At 45.2% G+C, this 14,644-nt stretch overlaps 1 protein-coding gene across 2 annotated transcripts in view; it reads right to left on the reverse strand.

Annotated features, from left to right (window-relative positions):
* Window positions 1–3,549: 3,549 nt before the first annotated feature.
* Window positions 3,550–14,644, reverse strand: part of RNF38 (ring finger protein 38) — a 118,315-nt gene continuing 107,220 nt past the window's right edge. For both annotated transcript variants that reach the window (XM_081065545.1, XM_081065543.1), the window contains one exon: window positions 3,550–3,732. In XM_081065545.1, coding sequence (XP_080921671.1) covers window positions 3,558–3,732 — 175 coding nt within the window. In that variant the 3' untranslated portion in view covers window positions 3,550–3,557. The remainder of the gene's footprint in view (window positions 3,733–14,644) is intronic.

The raw sequence follows: 14,644 nt of genomic DNA on the forward strand, positions 1-14,644 counted from the left end.
CCTTCAGGGCTTAACTCAAATGCCATCTCTTCCAGGAAGCCTTCCCTGATGCCTCTGGTTAGAAGTTACCTCGTCACTTGCTTGTCCTCTAAACCGCTCTAGTGAGATGATAACAGAGGCAGGCTGCAGAGCCAGCCTGCCTGAATCTACTTACTAGTTTTGTGATCCTTGGCAAGTTACAAAACCATTCCGTGCCTGAGTTTACTAATATAAATTTGGGGAGAATGCTACTGCTCAACTTATAGGGTTTTATGAAGATTAAATAAATTAATACATGCAAAGCATGTAGAAGAAGCCTGGAACACAGTGGGTGCCCAGTAGGAGTTATTTATTATTATTCCTTTGGGATGCTCTCATAATCCTTTACTGGGGCTTCTTTCGGTTAGTTCATTCTGTCTCCCAGAGATTTTAGTTATTTTTTCCATTTCTGTCTCCATCGCTGAAGTAAGCTCCTTAAGGAATGTTTAGGGAACATTAGATGAATGAAAGAACAAATTAAAGACTGAATGAATGAATAATTGCCCCAGCTATCAGTCAACAAATCCTAATAAAAAAATCAGACTTTTAGCTCATGGTAGATGACTTTTTTAAAAACCACCTAACTTTTTGGGCTCCTATTTTACAACTTCAAGCATCTGTTTGATCTGGAGTGTAATGTTTGGATAGCCCTGACACCTCCTACAGCACTAGAATCTTTACTACTTAAGCCATCTTGGGCATATTTGTTTTCTGGGTGTAAGTTAGAGTGATAACTTGATAGTCAATTTGTCTTGCTTTCTAAAATTCACACATGTAGTTCATTTTTTTCTTAATGAAAGTCCTAGGTTGGAAGGAAGGAACATTATAGCTAGCAGGTTATGTGACCTTGAGCAATTCGCTTCTACAATCTGGTTTTTTATTTCCTCATTTTAAAAAGGAGGTGATTTCACTACCTGTGAGGAGCAGAGTTTTTGAACCACACATCTAGAACCCCAACTTGTAAGACTCTCACCTAAAGAATGGGCCCCCAAATCACCTAGCTCTGAGAGCCAGGGGCTTGAATCCACGAGTCCCATAGCACTATAGCAAACAAAGAAGCAGTTTTTAAATGGGCCCAAAGCCATCTATAGATTCAATGCAATCCCTATTGAAATTCCAGTGGCATTTCTCACAGAAATAAATACACAATCCTAAAATTTATGTGGAAGAACAAAAGATCCCGAATAGCCAAAGCAACCTTGAGGACAAATAAAGCTGGCGGCATCACACTTTCAGATTTCAAACTACATTACAAAGCTCCAGTATGTATATTATATACATATATGAAAGCATCATGTTGCACACTTTAAATAGCTTACAACTTTATCAGTTACCGTATAGCTCAATAAAGCTGAAAAAAAGAACAAGGCCTGGCATCAAGTAGGCTCTTGACACTAAACAGTTATATTCAGGGATGCGGTAACAAGGGGTTACTAACTGGACTAACTGAAAAAAAGGGTTCAGATGTAAGAAATACTATGAAGTGCCTTTTGAACATGGAGAGAAGACCTAAGAATGGCTAAATCATAAATAGCAGCAATGTTAAATGCAAACAAGGCAAAATGCAGGAGACGTCAGAAAACTCGCATGGCCATAACCAGATGAAAAGCATGTCCATACAAAGGAGAGGGCACTCACTTCACTGTGGGCAGGAAAGCACCTGCTGGGCCTCAAAGGGTCGCAAGGTTCTCAAGGCTGAAGCAGGGCCACATTTCCTGTTGAGGTTACATTAGAATGTACCAGACTAGAACTGGAGACAAGGGCTTACACAGGACAGGCCTGAGAAAATAGCAACGTTGGGTCTGTCCCTCTGGCCGTCCAGAGGGCTCTGACTACCGGGGAAGGGCGGACAGGTATCCATCCTTCAGTCCTGCAGATCAGAACTAAAGCTCTGGCTATTGTGTACTTATAACAACTGTAATCCATAGGCTTATGTATAAATTCCTTCCTGATATAAACTACCTTCTTTTTAAAAGCATTTCTAGAAAAAAAATAAAAAGCATCACAAGAACATGGCTTTAAGACCATTATACATGAGATTTTGATTCAATGGTGGTGAGCTGGGATTGGTTTCATCCACACAGTGCCAGGTCACACACATACCTATGTGTTCAACAAGCATTTGTAGTTCATTTGCTTGTTGAACGCAAATGAATTATAGGGTGGAGAATGAATGAATGCATGAATGAAATACCAGAGGCTGTCTTGATTCTCTCAGTGGTCTGGAGCAGGGGTGACCAGGGTGTAGGGTGGAGAGGCAGAGGAGCCATCCAGAAAGAAGTCTGTCTGATGGACAGGTTTTTAAACCTGTTGCAAAGAAAGCAGAAGCACATATCTGCCTTTTGTGGGTAAGTCTTTGTTCAGCCCTGGATCTCTGTCTGCAAGAGATAATATGACGTTTATTTCCCCTGTGTCCAGTCAAAGAGGCTTTCTGATTAATGTTTGCAGGACACAGAGACAATAAACAGAAGCAATTGTCTGGCCTTGGTAGGGAGAGGTTTTGGGTTGGATCTTCCTCTCTAGTTTTAGTAGTGCCTGTGACAGGGGAAAGGCATTCTTAAATCTTTGCCAAAATGACATTGTGGGGTGCACCAGCCAGAGCCCTTGAACAGACAAGTCAAGGTCTGGTGAGCACTCTGCTGCTCCGCCATGCACTGGCAGCCCCGTAAAGTTCCCGTATCACAGACCCCACTGGCTGCTCTGTGAGTTTAGATGAACCCGTTCTAGAGCTAGAGGGAGGCCAGCGACATGCATTGCCATTCTGGGGGAAAATACATGCCAATGACTGGGATAGCCCCAGGCCTAGAGGACACTGACAGGCCTGGCTTTGGAGCCCAACACTGCCCGTCCACCAGCGAGGTCCCTGGGGGAGTTAGATACAATTCCTGCCTCTAGCCAAGTCAGTCTTAATCTGAAAGTGTCAACGCTCAGTCCTGTGGGAGTAGCGCCTGGGAGAGGCCAAAGGAGGGGCGAGAGAGAGGGCAGGAGTGGAGATAGAAGTGGGAGCCTGGCTGTAATACCCAGGGCAGCACTGCCAGGCATAGGGCCTGTTGCAGGCAGAAGCCTTGACTTGGGGGCTCAGTCAGAGGTCCACAGATAGAACTGAGAGAGTCTGTACACTTAGAAAGGAAAATATTACACCCCCTGATTTTCACTAACCTCTGACTACAATTTAGATTTTCCTTCCGTGAAAAATGCAGACTACAAACCATAGTGAACTAAAGAACCTGTGACTGTCACAACTTTCATCACACATTACGATTGTTGCAGAGACCTTGAAATTTCAATTAGATTCATCACTTCTTCAAAATCACAATCATTTTAGACCTATTGCTAGATCTTGTCATTTAATACATTAACAACGTAACATTTATTTTCCATATCACAAATGTGTTTATATTTTGATAACTGTATTTCAGGATGATTGTTTCCCCTTACAGTCCTTTATGCTTATTTCATGCGCTAGAAACATCATTCTGAGAAGCATCAACAGGCTTCCATGTTGTGCCAAAGGGTGGAGTTCATGGCGCACAGAAAGGTTAAGAACCCAGAACAGCTGCCAGCAAAGGGAGGTTCTGAAAACAACACCTGTGAAGTTCCGTTTCAACGTCCTTTTCAGAAGACAGACACAAAGCCCTTTGTTGCTCCTGTACGTTGCCCTGGACCAACTTAGAGCAGGATGGAGACATGGTTGAGAAGAATGGGTGGAGGGCCCTGGAGACATAAAGAAAAGGAAGGTCATGGTGACACCCCTAACCCCCAGCGCACAACACACTGTATAACCCATTCTAAGCACGTGAGTTAGAGCTGAACCTCAGAGTCTCAAAGGAGACCCCGGCCGCTGAGGGATCTCTCACGTCCAGCATCTGCTGGCTCCTTTCAGACTCAGCACCTGCCTGCTTAAAACTCTCAGTTCTAACACCCAACACCTGCCAGGGAGCTGCCCTGCCTATAGAAAAACTCCCAGACCCGAAACATCTTTTCCTTGAGAAGGTCAAGATGAACTTTATGGCCTTTGTTTGACGACCATAATCAAACTCTACTACTGTTTGATTTCTGAGTGTATGAGCCAAAGCTCAGTACAAAAACACCCAGTTGAACTTTGCAGTTTCTGTGTTTTATTAAGAAACTGTTATAGAGTCTGGCTATGTATCAAGGACATGTTGACTCTGCCCTCCACCCCATTTCTCCAAGTCCGTCCTAGGGATTAGAAGGGTGTGGCCGGGAGCCAACAGGAAGGGGTGTGGACCAGAGGGGAGAGGCCGTGCTGGCAGCTGGCTGCCTTGGAACTGGCATGGACGACAGCACGAGCACTGACTTCTGGGGATTGCCAAGGTCTGGGCCTTGGGCTCTCTCACCAGATTTACTGCACCAGGAATAGTTCTCTACTGACCCCCAGCTAATGTGCAGATTAAGGAGGAGTGGGGGATGTAGGAAAATAATTGCGATGTAAGAGAGCCTCCAGCTTTCTTATCTGCTAAAGCTGAGGTTTGACATTTGGCCAGAGTAAGTAGAGTTCTTTCTTCCTTTTCCCTAGGAATCCAGTGCTGTAAAAACAAAACAAAGCACAACGAAAGAAAGAAAACAAAACAAATAAAACAACCCTGCTCTCCCGTCGTCCCCCATTTACTTGCTGAAGTGCAAATAGGTGCATTGGTGGTAGGGGGAAGGTAAAGGAAGAAGTCTCCTTTCTGCCCACCACCCCCATGAACCACTCATGAAAAGAACATGGCATCAGCTACTGGGAAACCTGCTCCCAGCCCTGGCCCTGCCTCTAACCCTCGGCTTCACCTTGGGTAACTCCTGTATCCTCTTGTGCCTCAGTTTCTTCATTGGAAAGTTTACCAACCACTGAAGACCAGTGCACTGGGGAAGAAGAGGGAGGAGGGATAGGCAGCTTGAATGCAGGGAGGCAGGTGGGTGAGGGTGGGAGCTGGGGTCAGACAGGGCGAATCAAGGGAGCAGTGAGGTCTGAGCAGGTGGCGGAGGCCTCGCCAGGGACAGACAGGACTCTCAAGGTGCTGGCGTCCCACTAATCGCTGGTCCTAAACACAGACTTGCTCTCCATCCTAACTGGCTCCCAGTCCTCCCACCCCACGTGGGTGTGGAGTGGAGAAAAGAAGAATTCTGGTGTAGGCAGCTGTCCCACGGCACCGGGGCGGCACCGGAGCTGCAGCCCAGCTAGTCATAGTTCTGTGTTCAGACAAAGGAGAAGAGGGATACAAAGCTCATCCTTGTGGTAGCTTTCATTCATTCGTGTATTCATTCATTCATTATGTGTTGTATTTGGATAGTTTTCTGCTTCTGAAAATAAAATGTGCTTATTGTAAAAAATTCAAACATAACGAGTCTGAAATCCATGAAAATAATGTTTTCCTAGTACTACCTCCTAGAGCAAACAATTAACCTGTTATGTATTCACTGTATGAACTTTTTTCATTCCTTTATTTTCCTTTCTTGGTACCATACAAACACGTTTATTTTGGGCAATATAGAAGTATTTGGATTAAAACATCAGAGAGCTCCTTTCCACTCCTTTCAACCCCTAATTCCACTCCTCTGCAGAGATCGTCACAGTTAATATTCTGGTCTCTATCCTTCCAGACGTTCAAATGCAGGTAGCCCTCCATCCTGAATGGCTGTCAGCACTGTCAGTGTGAAGGCAGCTCCCCCATGCCTCCTGCCTGTACACTTCTCAGGTAGGCAACAGACACTGCCTCCTGTCCCCCAATATCCAGGGGCACATGTAAGTCCTCTAGCTGTCCCCTGAATGTTCCTCTCACATAGTTTTAGGTCAGAGAGAAGCAACTCTCCCTCCCCAGGTGGGGCATGGTGGGGAAGGTGACGAGGCTTCAGCACTCTACTAATTCTTCAGGCCTCTGTCCCTTTGTAGGCTGAATGGGGTATTACTGCCAGCAGAGCTGCTTTCGTGATATCTCAGCATGTCCTGCATATGTGGTCCACCCCTCTTTTGGGCTGTCGGGGAGCTAAGCACCTATTATGCACTCTCTGCCTTTGGGGTCTCAGAAAGAATCCCATCTTAGTGTCCAGTCACATATACTGTCATTTAATTAACCAGCTTTCATTGATGGACAATGGGCTATTTCCGGTGTGTGTGTGCGTGTGTGTGTGTGTGTGTGTGCATGCTCACGAACTACCTCAGGCAAGCTTTTAAGTAAGCTGCTGATTCTTATACACAATTGTTATTTGGCCTCCACAGCTCATCTAACCAGGCATGGACTAGGTCCCCCTGCCCTGCTTCTCCAATTGGGAGAAGCGTACCACTGGACATACCCCGTGTATGCCATGGGGCTTTGAGTGCACCATATTTACCTAAAATTTGAGGTGAAAAAGTTTGATGTAACGTAATGGTTCAATACTTAAAATAAGAGAGATAAATTGAGAGACATCAAGACTTTGCAGTAAGTGAGCTAGCTATTCAGGGCGTTGGTGCTACGCCTCCAGGAGATGTGCAGTCATTCTCCTCTGCCCCTAGGGATGGCTTGAAATGCACCACTGTGGTCCGTTTCCTCCAAGATGGCCCTCAATGACCCCTGCCTCCCAGCATCCACACCCTTGAGTAGTCCCTTCCCCCACTGCGGCAGGAATGGTCTATGTGACCAATGAGCCATAAGGTTGCTAGGTTATAAAAGACTTGAGCGCTCTCTTCTCCTGCCTTCCCCTCCCCTCCCCTCCCCTCCCCTCCCTTCCCTTCATTTCTTCCTTGGACCATTTGCTTTGGGAAAAGCAAGCTTCCATGTTAAGCAGGCCTATGGAAGAGGCCCATGGGTAAGGAGACTAAGGGCTGCCAACAACCACATGAATGAGCTTCAAAGCAGATCCTTCAGCCCCAGTCAAGTTTGCAAGACTGCAGCGATAGCTGACAGCTTGATCATAATCTCATAAGAGACCGTCAGCCAGAACTACACAGCTAAGCCACGCCTAGATTCCTGACCCTAAGAAATTGTGTGATATAATGGATGTTTGTTATTGTAAGCTGCTATACATATTCAGTTTGGTTTAAAAAAAATAACTATTAAATATATACTATATGCTCAGTGCTGGAGACTCAAAGATGAGTAAGTTATCATCCTTGACCTTAAAAAAAAAATCAACTTATAGTCGGTGGTGAAGAAAATACACAATCAGAGGTAGTAACATTTTTATGTAGAATGTGCCACATCGGAGGTAAGAGTGGAGGGCTTCCTGGGAGAAACAACGCCTGGGCTGAGTCTCAGTAGCCGTTTTCCAGGCAAAGAAGGATGGGAAGGACAGTCCAGGCAGAAGGGATGCACGAGGAAAAAACTTGGAGCATGAAGCAGTGTAGAGTGTTTGTAAGGAATCACTAATGGTTTCCATTTCTAAAGTGTAAAATGCAAAATTGAGAGTAGCAAGAAATAAGGCTGGAAACATGGGGAGGTCCGGAGGGTCTTGGGGGCTGTGCGAAGGGCCTTAGACTCTATCTAGGTGATGGGGAGCCATGAATGGGGCTCCAGCAAAGGAAGGACATGTCAAGACTTGCCTTATGGAGGGTGGATTCAAAGGGAAAAATAATTGGATCATCAAGGATTCTCACAGCCCAGAACAGAGCAATCTAAATGGTCAATACTGTGTTTCCCCCAAAATAAGACCTAGCCGGACAATCAGCTCTGATGCGTCTTTTGGAGCAAAAATTAACATAAGACTTGGTCTTATTTTACTATAATATAAGACCTGGCTAGGTCTTATTTTTGGGGAAACACAGTAGTAGAGGAATGTTTAAATGAATTTTGATAGCCCATACAATGGATTTTTATGTCGTTATTAAAAAAATCACTTTTGCAGACTATTTCATGATGAGTGGGACAGTTCTGTCCCCTCCTTTTCATTTAACGTACTGGATATGCAGCAAGATCTCAATTTTCTGTTAAAGAAAAAAAACTATCAGAAAAAGCAATTAGTATGATTCAATAGATTAGTAATTAGGGGACAAAGGAAGAGAGCATAAACCAGGGTAATGAGAAAAAACCAGGCAGAGAAAAAGGGGCAGAGCAAACAAATGTTTAAGAGGTAAGACTGTGACTTGGTGACTAACGGGGGGAGGTCCGAGAAGTGGAGGTCATCAGGGAACTTGTTTGACTTGGTCAGCTTGGGTGGTTTGGGTGATGATGGAGCCATTGACAAAACCTGAGAACAGCAGAGGCGCAGGAGTTTGGGGAGGAGGACAAGTGTGGGTCTGGACGTGCTGAGTTCTGAGGGGCCTGAGAGGGTAACAGCTAAAAGCAGATAATTGGAGGAGTTACCTTGGGATGAAAACGTTGGTTGAGAATTCCGGTCTGTCCTCTCAAATATTATTGTTGCTTGTGTTTAAACACTGGCACTGTTCAAACAAATGGCTCTATGTATGAAATCAGAAGACATGTGCGTGGTTCTATCAGTAAGGACACTATTTTGCCAAATTGAACAGGGGCTTTGCTGGGCTCACAAAGCCAGAAGTCAGAGGAGTGTGGACTCGGGGATTGCTCAGTGCAGCCATCCACGTTGGGGACCATTTCTTTCCAATTCTCTTTTGCTTTCAGGCGGTCCGCTTCATCCTGAGGCTAATTCCCCTTGTGCCTGGAGGGATAACTGCCAGTAGCCAGAACAGGCACATCCTTCCATGTTTACATGCAGGGGAGCAGAGAGTATTTCTGAGCCAACATTCCAAGTAAGAACCTGGGCTTCACCTTGACTTGCGCCACGTAGGCCGCGGCGCCTCAGAGCCCTGACCGCCCCGAGGACTGAATGCGCCCACGCTGACGCCAGGACTGAGATGGACTCCCACCTTCAAACGTGTAGGAGATGGACAAAGGGTGGCTAGGGCCTTTTAGGAAGAAGGGATGAGGAGACGGAAGAACTATAGGCAACGAAATATGTTTACCTTGACGAAACGCCTGGGTCTGCAAACCCAAGAGCCTACCTAGTCCAGAGAAAGAGGTTGAATCTTCATGTTTAGAAGACACTGAATGCTCTAGCCCTCTGTTAGGGGGCGAGAGAATTGACTTTTCATTCAATTCTGGGTTTCAACTACCCATCACCAATATAAGAATGATTCCAGAATCTTCTCTCCAGACCTGTAGGAGGTGCCTTTGGTCTCTCAGGGAAGGAATACATGGGAAAGGCATAAGATAAGAGCCTGCCATGTGGATGGCACTATCGTAAGCACTTTTCACTTGCACAAAATTATTTAATTTCGTTCCTTTGATCCTCTGAAGCATCTTATTATCCTCGGTTGACAGATGAGGGAATTATGCCCAAAGAGGCAAAGCAAATTACCCAAGGGCACATTCCCGGTATTAATTAGGATTCTCAATGAATTGGAGTTGAGTTAGCTGAGTTGAAACTTGAAAATTTTGTCATAAAGACCCACAGTATCTCATAGAGCCTGACGGCTGAGGTGTAGGTGGGACAAGAACCAGAGACTGAAGTCATCGAGATTCTTTTCTTTCATCTCCACTCATCTCTGCATTTCTACTTCATTCTTCTCTCTTCCTGCAAACAGACCTTCTCTGCTCCTCCAGAACTTGAGGCAGAAAAAGCAGCCACTTAAATCGCTGTTCTTTTTTCTCTCCTTCTGTTCCAAAATTCGGGAGAAGGCATACCCACTGGCACAGGGGGAGAGTGACATTATACAAAATGGCTGCTCCCTGGCCCTAGTCTGGAGTCTGTCAGCTAAATAAGGCCATATGAGCCGAGGGGATAACCCAGTAGCAGTGTTTCTTTGCAGCCCAGCAACAGGAAGCAAAGCTCTGCGTGCTCAATCAAGGACGTTCAGCAGGTGGGGTGCTGAGAAAGGAGCTTTGAGCCTCCGACTTCTGCTGGTTGCCTAGTTGTTTCTCCGATGGGCACTTTGTTCCAGCAGCCTGCAGCTGTTTATTGTGCAATTCACAAAGCAGACTAACCACCCTTATTGAAATAGTTGCTTGGGACCTCAGTTTCCTGGCATATTGTTATGTGATGACATTCTGGGGCATTTCCTCCAGCATAGTCTTTGGTTCTAGGTCGGGTTTGGGTGGTGGATTCCTAAGAAGCATCATAATGAGCTAACTCCGGGAGGACCAGCAAGGCCCTCTCCGGACCATTGGCCCTGCTGGTCCCCGGGTGGTCAAGGAGCTCATGGTATTTGTGCTGTGTACAGGCCAGGGCTTGTTCCTGACTGTGGTCTCCTTGTGGGTGTGGTATGTGGGGCACAGCTCTTACCCTGCGTTAAGGGTGACCTGAACCTAACTCATTCGATACACAAATCCGGAAGAGCAGTTCACTGGGAACTGGGAGTGGGCAGCTGTGGCAGCCTCTCTCTGGTACATTTGAGCAAAGGAGTGTCTGTTTATTCTCCACTCTTCAGAGCCATGTGAAACCTGGCCCAGGTCAACACGCTGCAGTTCCTGGTAGAAGGTGGAGTTGGGCCCCCAGCCAGCCCTGCAGAGACTTCCTTCTGAGGCCTCCTGAAGTCAGCCTGTCTTAGTTGACACAATTAATGCTTCTGACACCCAGTGGCCCAGGCTTCTCTCTAAAGCTCCAGATCTGGTCGTGGAATTGCCTGCTGGACAGCCGCCTTTGTGTGTGTCTCAAAGGCCAGGTCCTCCTCTTTCACACACATTTTCCTCCCTCATTCTCTTTTGTCAAAATCTGTTCTTCTTGCAAGATTCATTCCTTGGCTGATTGTCCCCACCAGCCACCTAACTATTCCAGCCAGGGAGTCATTCTCCATTCCTTCACTCGAGAAACATGTCTTGAACTCCCTACCATGGGCAAGACCCCATGCTAGGTCCTGAAGGTAAAGAACGTGCCTGTGCGGGTCAGAAGCTCACAGCCAGTGGAAAGCCCACTGGAACAAATGCTGATAACACACTGGGGAAGGGAAATGGCTCATCAGCCCAGGTTGTCACTGGTGGAGGGCTGGTGTGTCTGACCCACTTGCGTGGATCAGAACAGATTTCCTGGAAGAGTTGATACCTGATTTGAGTCATGAGAGAAGAGAGGAGTGGAGGAAGAAGCCTTCTGGGCAGAGGCATCTGGGGGAGAAAAATTAAGAGCACAGTATCTGGGGAACTATAAGCAGGTTGATGCTGCTAGAGGATAAAACACAAGGCAAAGGAGTCTTGAGCCTGAGGCTGGAACCACAGTCAGGAACAGACTAAGGGGGGCTTTTGTTGGAGAGGGAATGTGCTAGTAAGATTGTACTTTGTCCTGTAGGCAGTGGAACAGCCATTTAAGGGTTTGGGGATGTGGGTGGGGGTAGGCAATGAAGAAAGCCAGTCAGATTTGTTTTTTGCATGACTTACTTTGGAGGCTGTAGAGACGTTTGAATGATGGGGTGTGGGGTGTTGCAAAGCTGGAAGCATGATCCTGAAAAGGCAGATGATGGAACCTGTACTTGGGCTGTGGAGGAAGGGGAGACAAAGGAACAATTGATTAGATGTAGAGGAGGCAGAAGATGGATGAGTCAAGGACAACTTCCCTGTTTGTGGCTGGGGAGTTTTGGTGTGTGGTGGGGCCAGTAATGGAAATAGAGACTACAAGAGAAACAGGCTTGGGGGAATTTTAATGAGTCCATATTTAGATATATTGAGTTCGAGTGCCTGTGGGATGTTCAGGAGGGGAAGTTCAGGAGGAAATGTTCAGCAGGAAGCTGGAAACAGGCAGAGGCTCTGGGAAGCTGAGACTGGAGATAAGAATCTGTGACTCATGAGAACCGATCAAAAAGTTGAATCAGGAGAGGATGCTGTCACTCCAGGGAGACTATGCAGAATGGGAAAACCAGAGGCCGAGGAGCGTGTCCTAGGGAGCCCTGATATTAAAGGGGCAGACCAGAGATAGGAGAAGAAACTCAGAACAAGGGAGATGGAGTGAGAAGAGTATCCTGAAAGCCAAAGGCACAGAGCTTTCAGAAATGAGCAGTTATATACCACAGAGAAGACAGACAGGAAAGTGTTCATTCAACTTGACATTTACGAAGCCACTGGTGAACTTGATTGGTAGGGGCAGGTCTTGGCAGATACAGTAGCCCCAGTCTCCCTATGTGGAAGGAGCATGGGAGTTGAGCTCATATGCAAGAACTGGTCTTGATCAATATAGAGGGAGTTTGATTTTAAAGCTAAACAAAGCTGTGTTTTACAATACAACTAAAAGGAGGGTAGTGAGGGAGAGAGGAGGAAGGAAAAGCAGTTTAACAATCAAGAACCATTTAAACTGATAGAAGTCCTCTGTATGGAATAAAAACAACATTGCTTAGGAAGGAATGCGTCTCTGAGTTGTATGATCTTGTAGCATTCTGGGAAACAGACTCCTTATGTATGTTTTCTATAAATAAAAGCAACATTAAAACACATTTTGGACATTGTTAACCATGTCGATCCACCTATACATTAAAAGGCTTTTTTATTTGGAACTTGATTTTGTACAACACTGCCCCCTGGTGTAGATATCATGCATACTTACCTTTCATTAGCATGGAGGCAATATTCTAGAAAAATTATTGCTGCTGTCACACTTTACAAAAGCAAATTCAAAACAGTTTTGGGGTGGGGAAAGTGAGGAGCTTGGGTACCCCGTGCCCTCTGCTCCCCTCAGGCACCAAGTCCCTGCCAAGGATCACCACTCTCATGCCACCTCATAGAATAGATCCGTTTTGCTGTTTTTGAATTTTCTGTAATTGGAGTAATCAGTATGTACTCTTTCCTGTCTTATTCAACACACTTGTTGAGATTTGTTCACATTGCTCTTCCCTGTATAAAATACCACTGTAAAATTTAACCATAATTTATCAATTCAAGAGTTGATGAAAATGTGGGTTGTATAGTTTGCTATGAACATTCTTGTACACGTCTTTTGGTGCATGATTCTGTTGGATATATACGTAGGAGAGGAATCACTGGGTGCTGGGGTCTGCTTAGCTTTAGTAGATAATGTCAAGCCATTTTCTAAATTGGTCGTCCCAATTTACATTCCCATGAGCAGTGTATGAGAAGCCCAGTTGGTTCACGTCCTCCCCAACGCATGGTATTGTTAACCTGTTTAATTAGACATTCTGGTAGGTATACATCGTGTTTTTTAAAGACCGCTTTAAGACGTAATTCACATGCCATACAATTCACCCACTATATTCAAAGCCAGTGTATATTCAGTGGTTTTCAATATACTCACAGAATTGTGTATCCATCACCATTTCAGAAACCCCATACCCCTTAGCTGTCACCACCAGCCATCCTATACCCTTAGCCCGTCAACCACTAATCAATCTACTTTCTCTCTATAGATTTGCTTTTGGCATCTGGCATACGTGGAATCATACACTATGTGGACTTTTGTCTGGCTTCTTTCACTTACCATGTTTTTTTGTGTGTGTTTTTCAAGATTGACCAGATTTTGATTCAACAAAGGAACCATCACGGATCAAATTGTACATCTGAGACAGGTTGCAGGCTTGTTCCTATTTACTCACCCTTTAAAAAGCATTGCTAATTGCTCCCTTACCTGATGGTACATTTCAGTTAACTTTCGTAGTTAACTTATTTTTATAAGTATACTAAAGCTGTGCTACTCTGAGTCAATTTGTGAGAACACACCTGAGGTTTATCCTTGGCTGCAGGAATAAACCAAAGATAAAGGAATGAGTCCCTTTAACATTTTTCAGGTGAAAATTATTTTGGTCATGCTATAATGGTAAGATATTCTGGAGTTTTGAATTCACTTGTTGGAACAGATCCAAATGATTTACTGAGATGGGACAAAACTTGCTTTTTCTAAGGTACCCCTAACTAACCTCTATGTAGGTCATTCAATTCCATTCAGTTGAAGACACATAGACAAAGGGGAGATGAGAAGACCCACGTGTAGACAGAGAGAGATTGGAGTTATGTGTCTATCAGAACTCCAAGAGAGAGGCACGGAACAGATTCTCCCTCAGGGACTCCTGAGAAAACCAACAGACTTTGGACTTCTGGCCTCCAGAATTATGAGAATTTAAGTCACCAAACTTGTAGTCGTTAATTCCAGGAGCCCTAGGAAAGCAATACACTAAATACCTGAGCTGATTCTGAAGGCGCCTGCCACAAGCTGGTGCTCAGGAAAAGCTTGTGGAGCAGTCTGGGCAATGAGCACCCCCGAGGACTCAAATCTCTCCTTTTCAATTAACTGACTTGGAACTCACTTCTTCCTTTCTGACTTGTTTTCCCAACTAAAATCTAGTAGCTTGGATTAGATAGTTGGTCCAAGTTTCTCTTGGATATTCAAGAACAGTAAATGCAATTTTCCTCCTTACTGATATCCAAACTGGGGCATTCTGAGTTTGAACTGCCATAGACAGTGATGCATTGTTTTCTTGGCAAGGCTGGCCGTATTTTGGTTTAAGAGTCAAGGTTATTTTCCTCTGATTTAGCTGAGATCAGTATTAACATGTCTAAAGGGGAGTAAAAGGACCAACTACAACATGTGGCTACCACACTGCTTGCCCTGACTACAGAAATATTAGTAGGCTTAAGTTTGCACTGTCAGAAACTGGGGCATTCTGAGTTTGCCCCAGAAACGTATCTTGGCATGTTCGAATAACTCTTATTAGAAAACGTAACTACCAAGAAAGCGGTATTACGGATCCTTTTACTGACCA

This window comes from Rhinolophus hipposideros (genome assembly GCF_964194185.1).
Source record: "Rhinolophus hipposideros genome assembly, chromosome: 11".
In the NCBI taxonomy this organism is placed as follows: Eukaryota; Metazoa; Chordata; class Mammalia; order Chiroptera; family Rhinolophidae; genus Rhinolophus; species Rhinolophus hipposideros.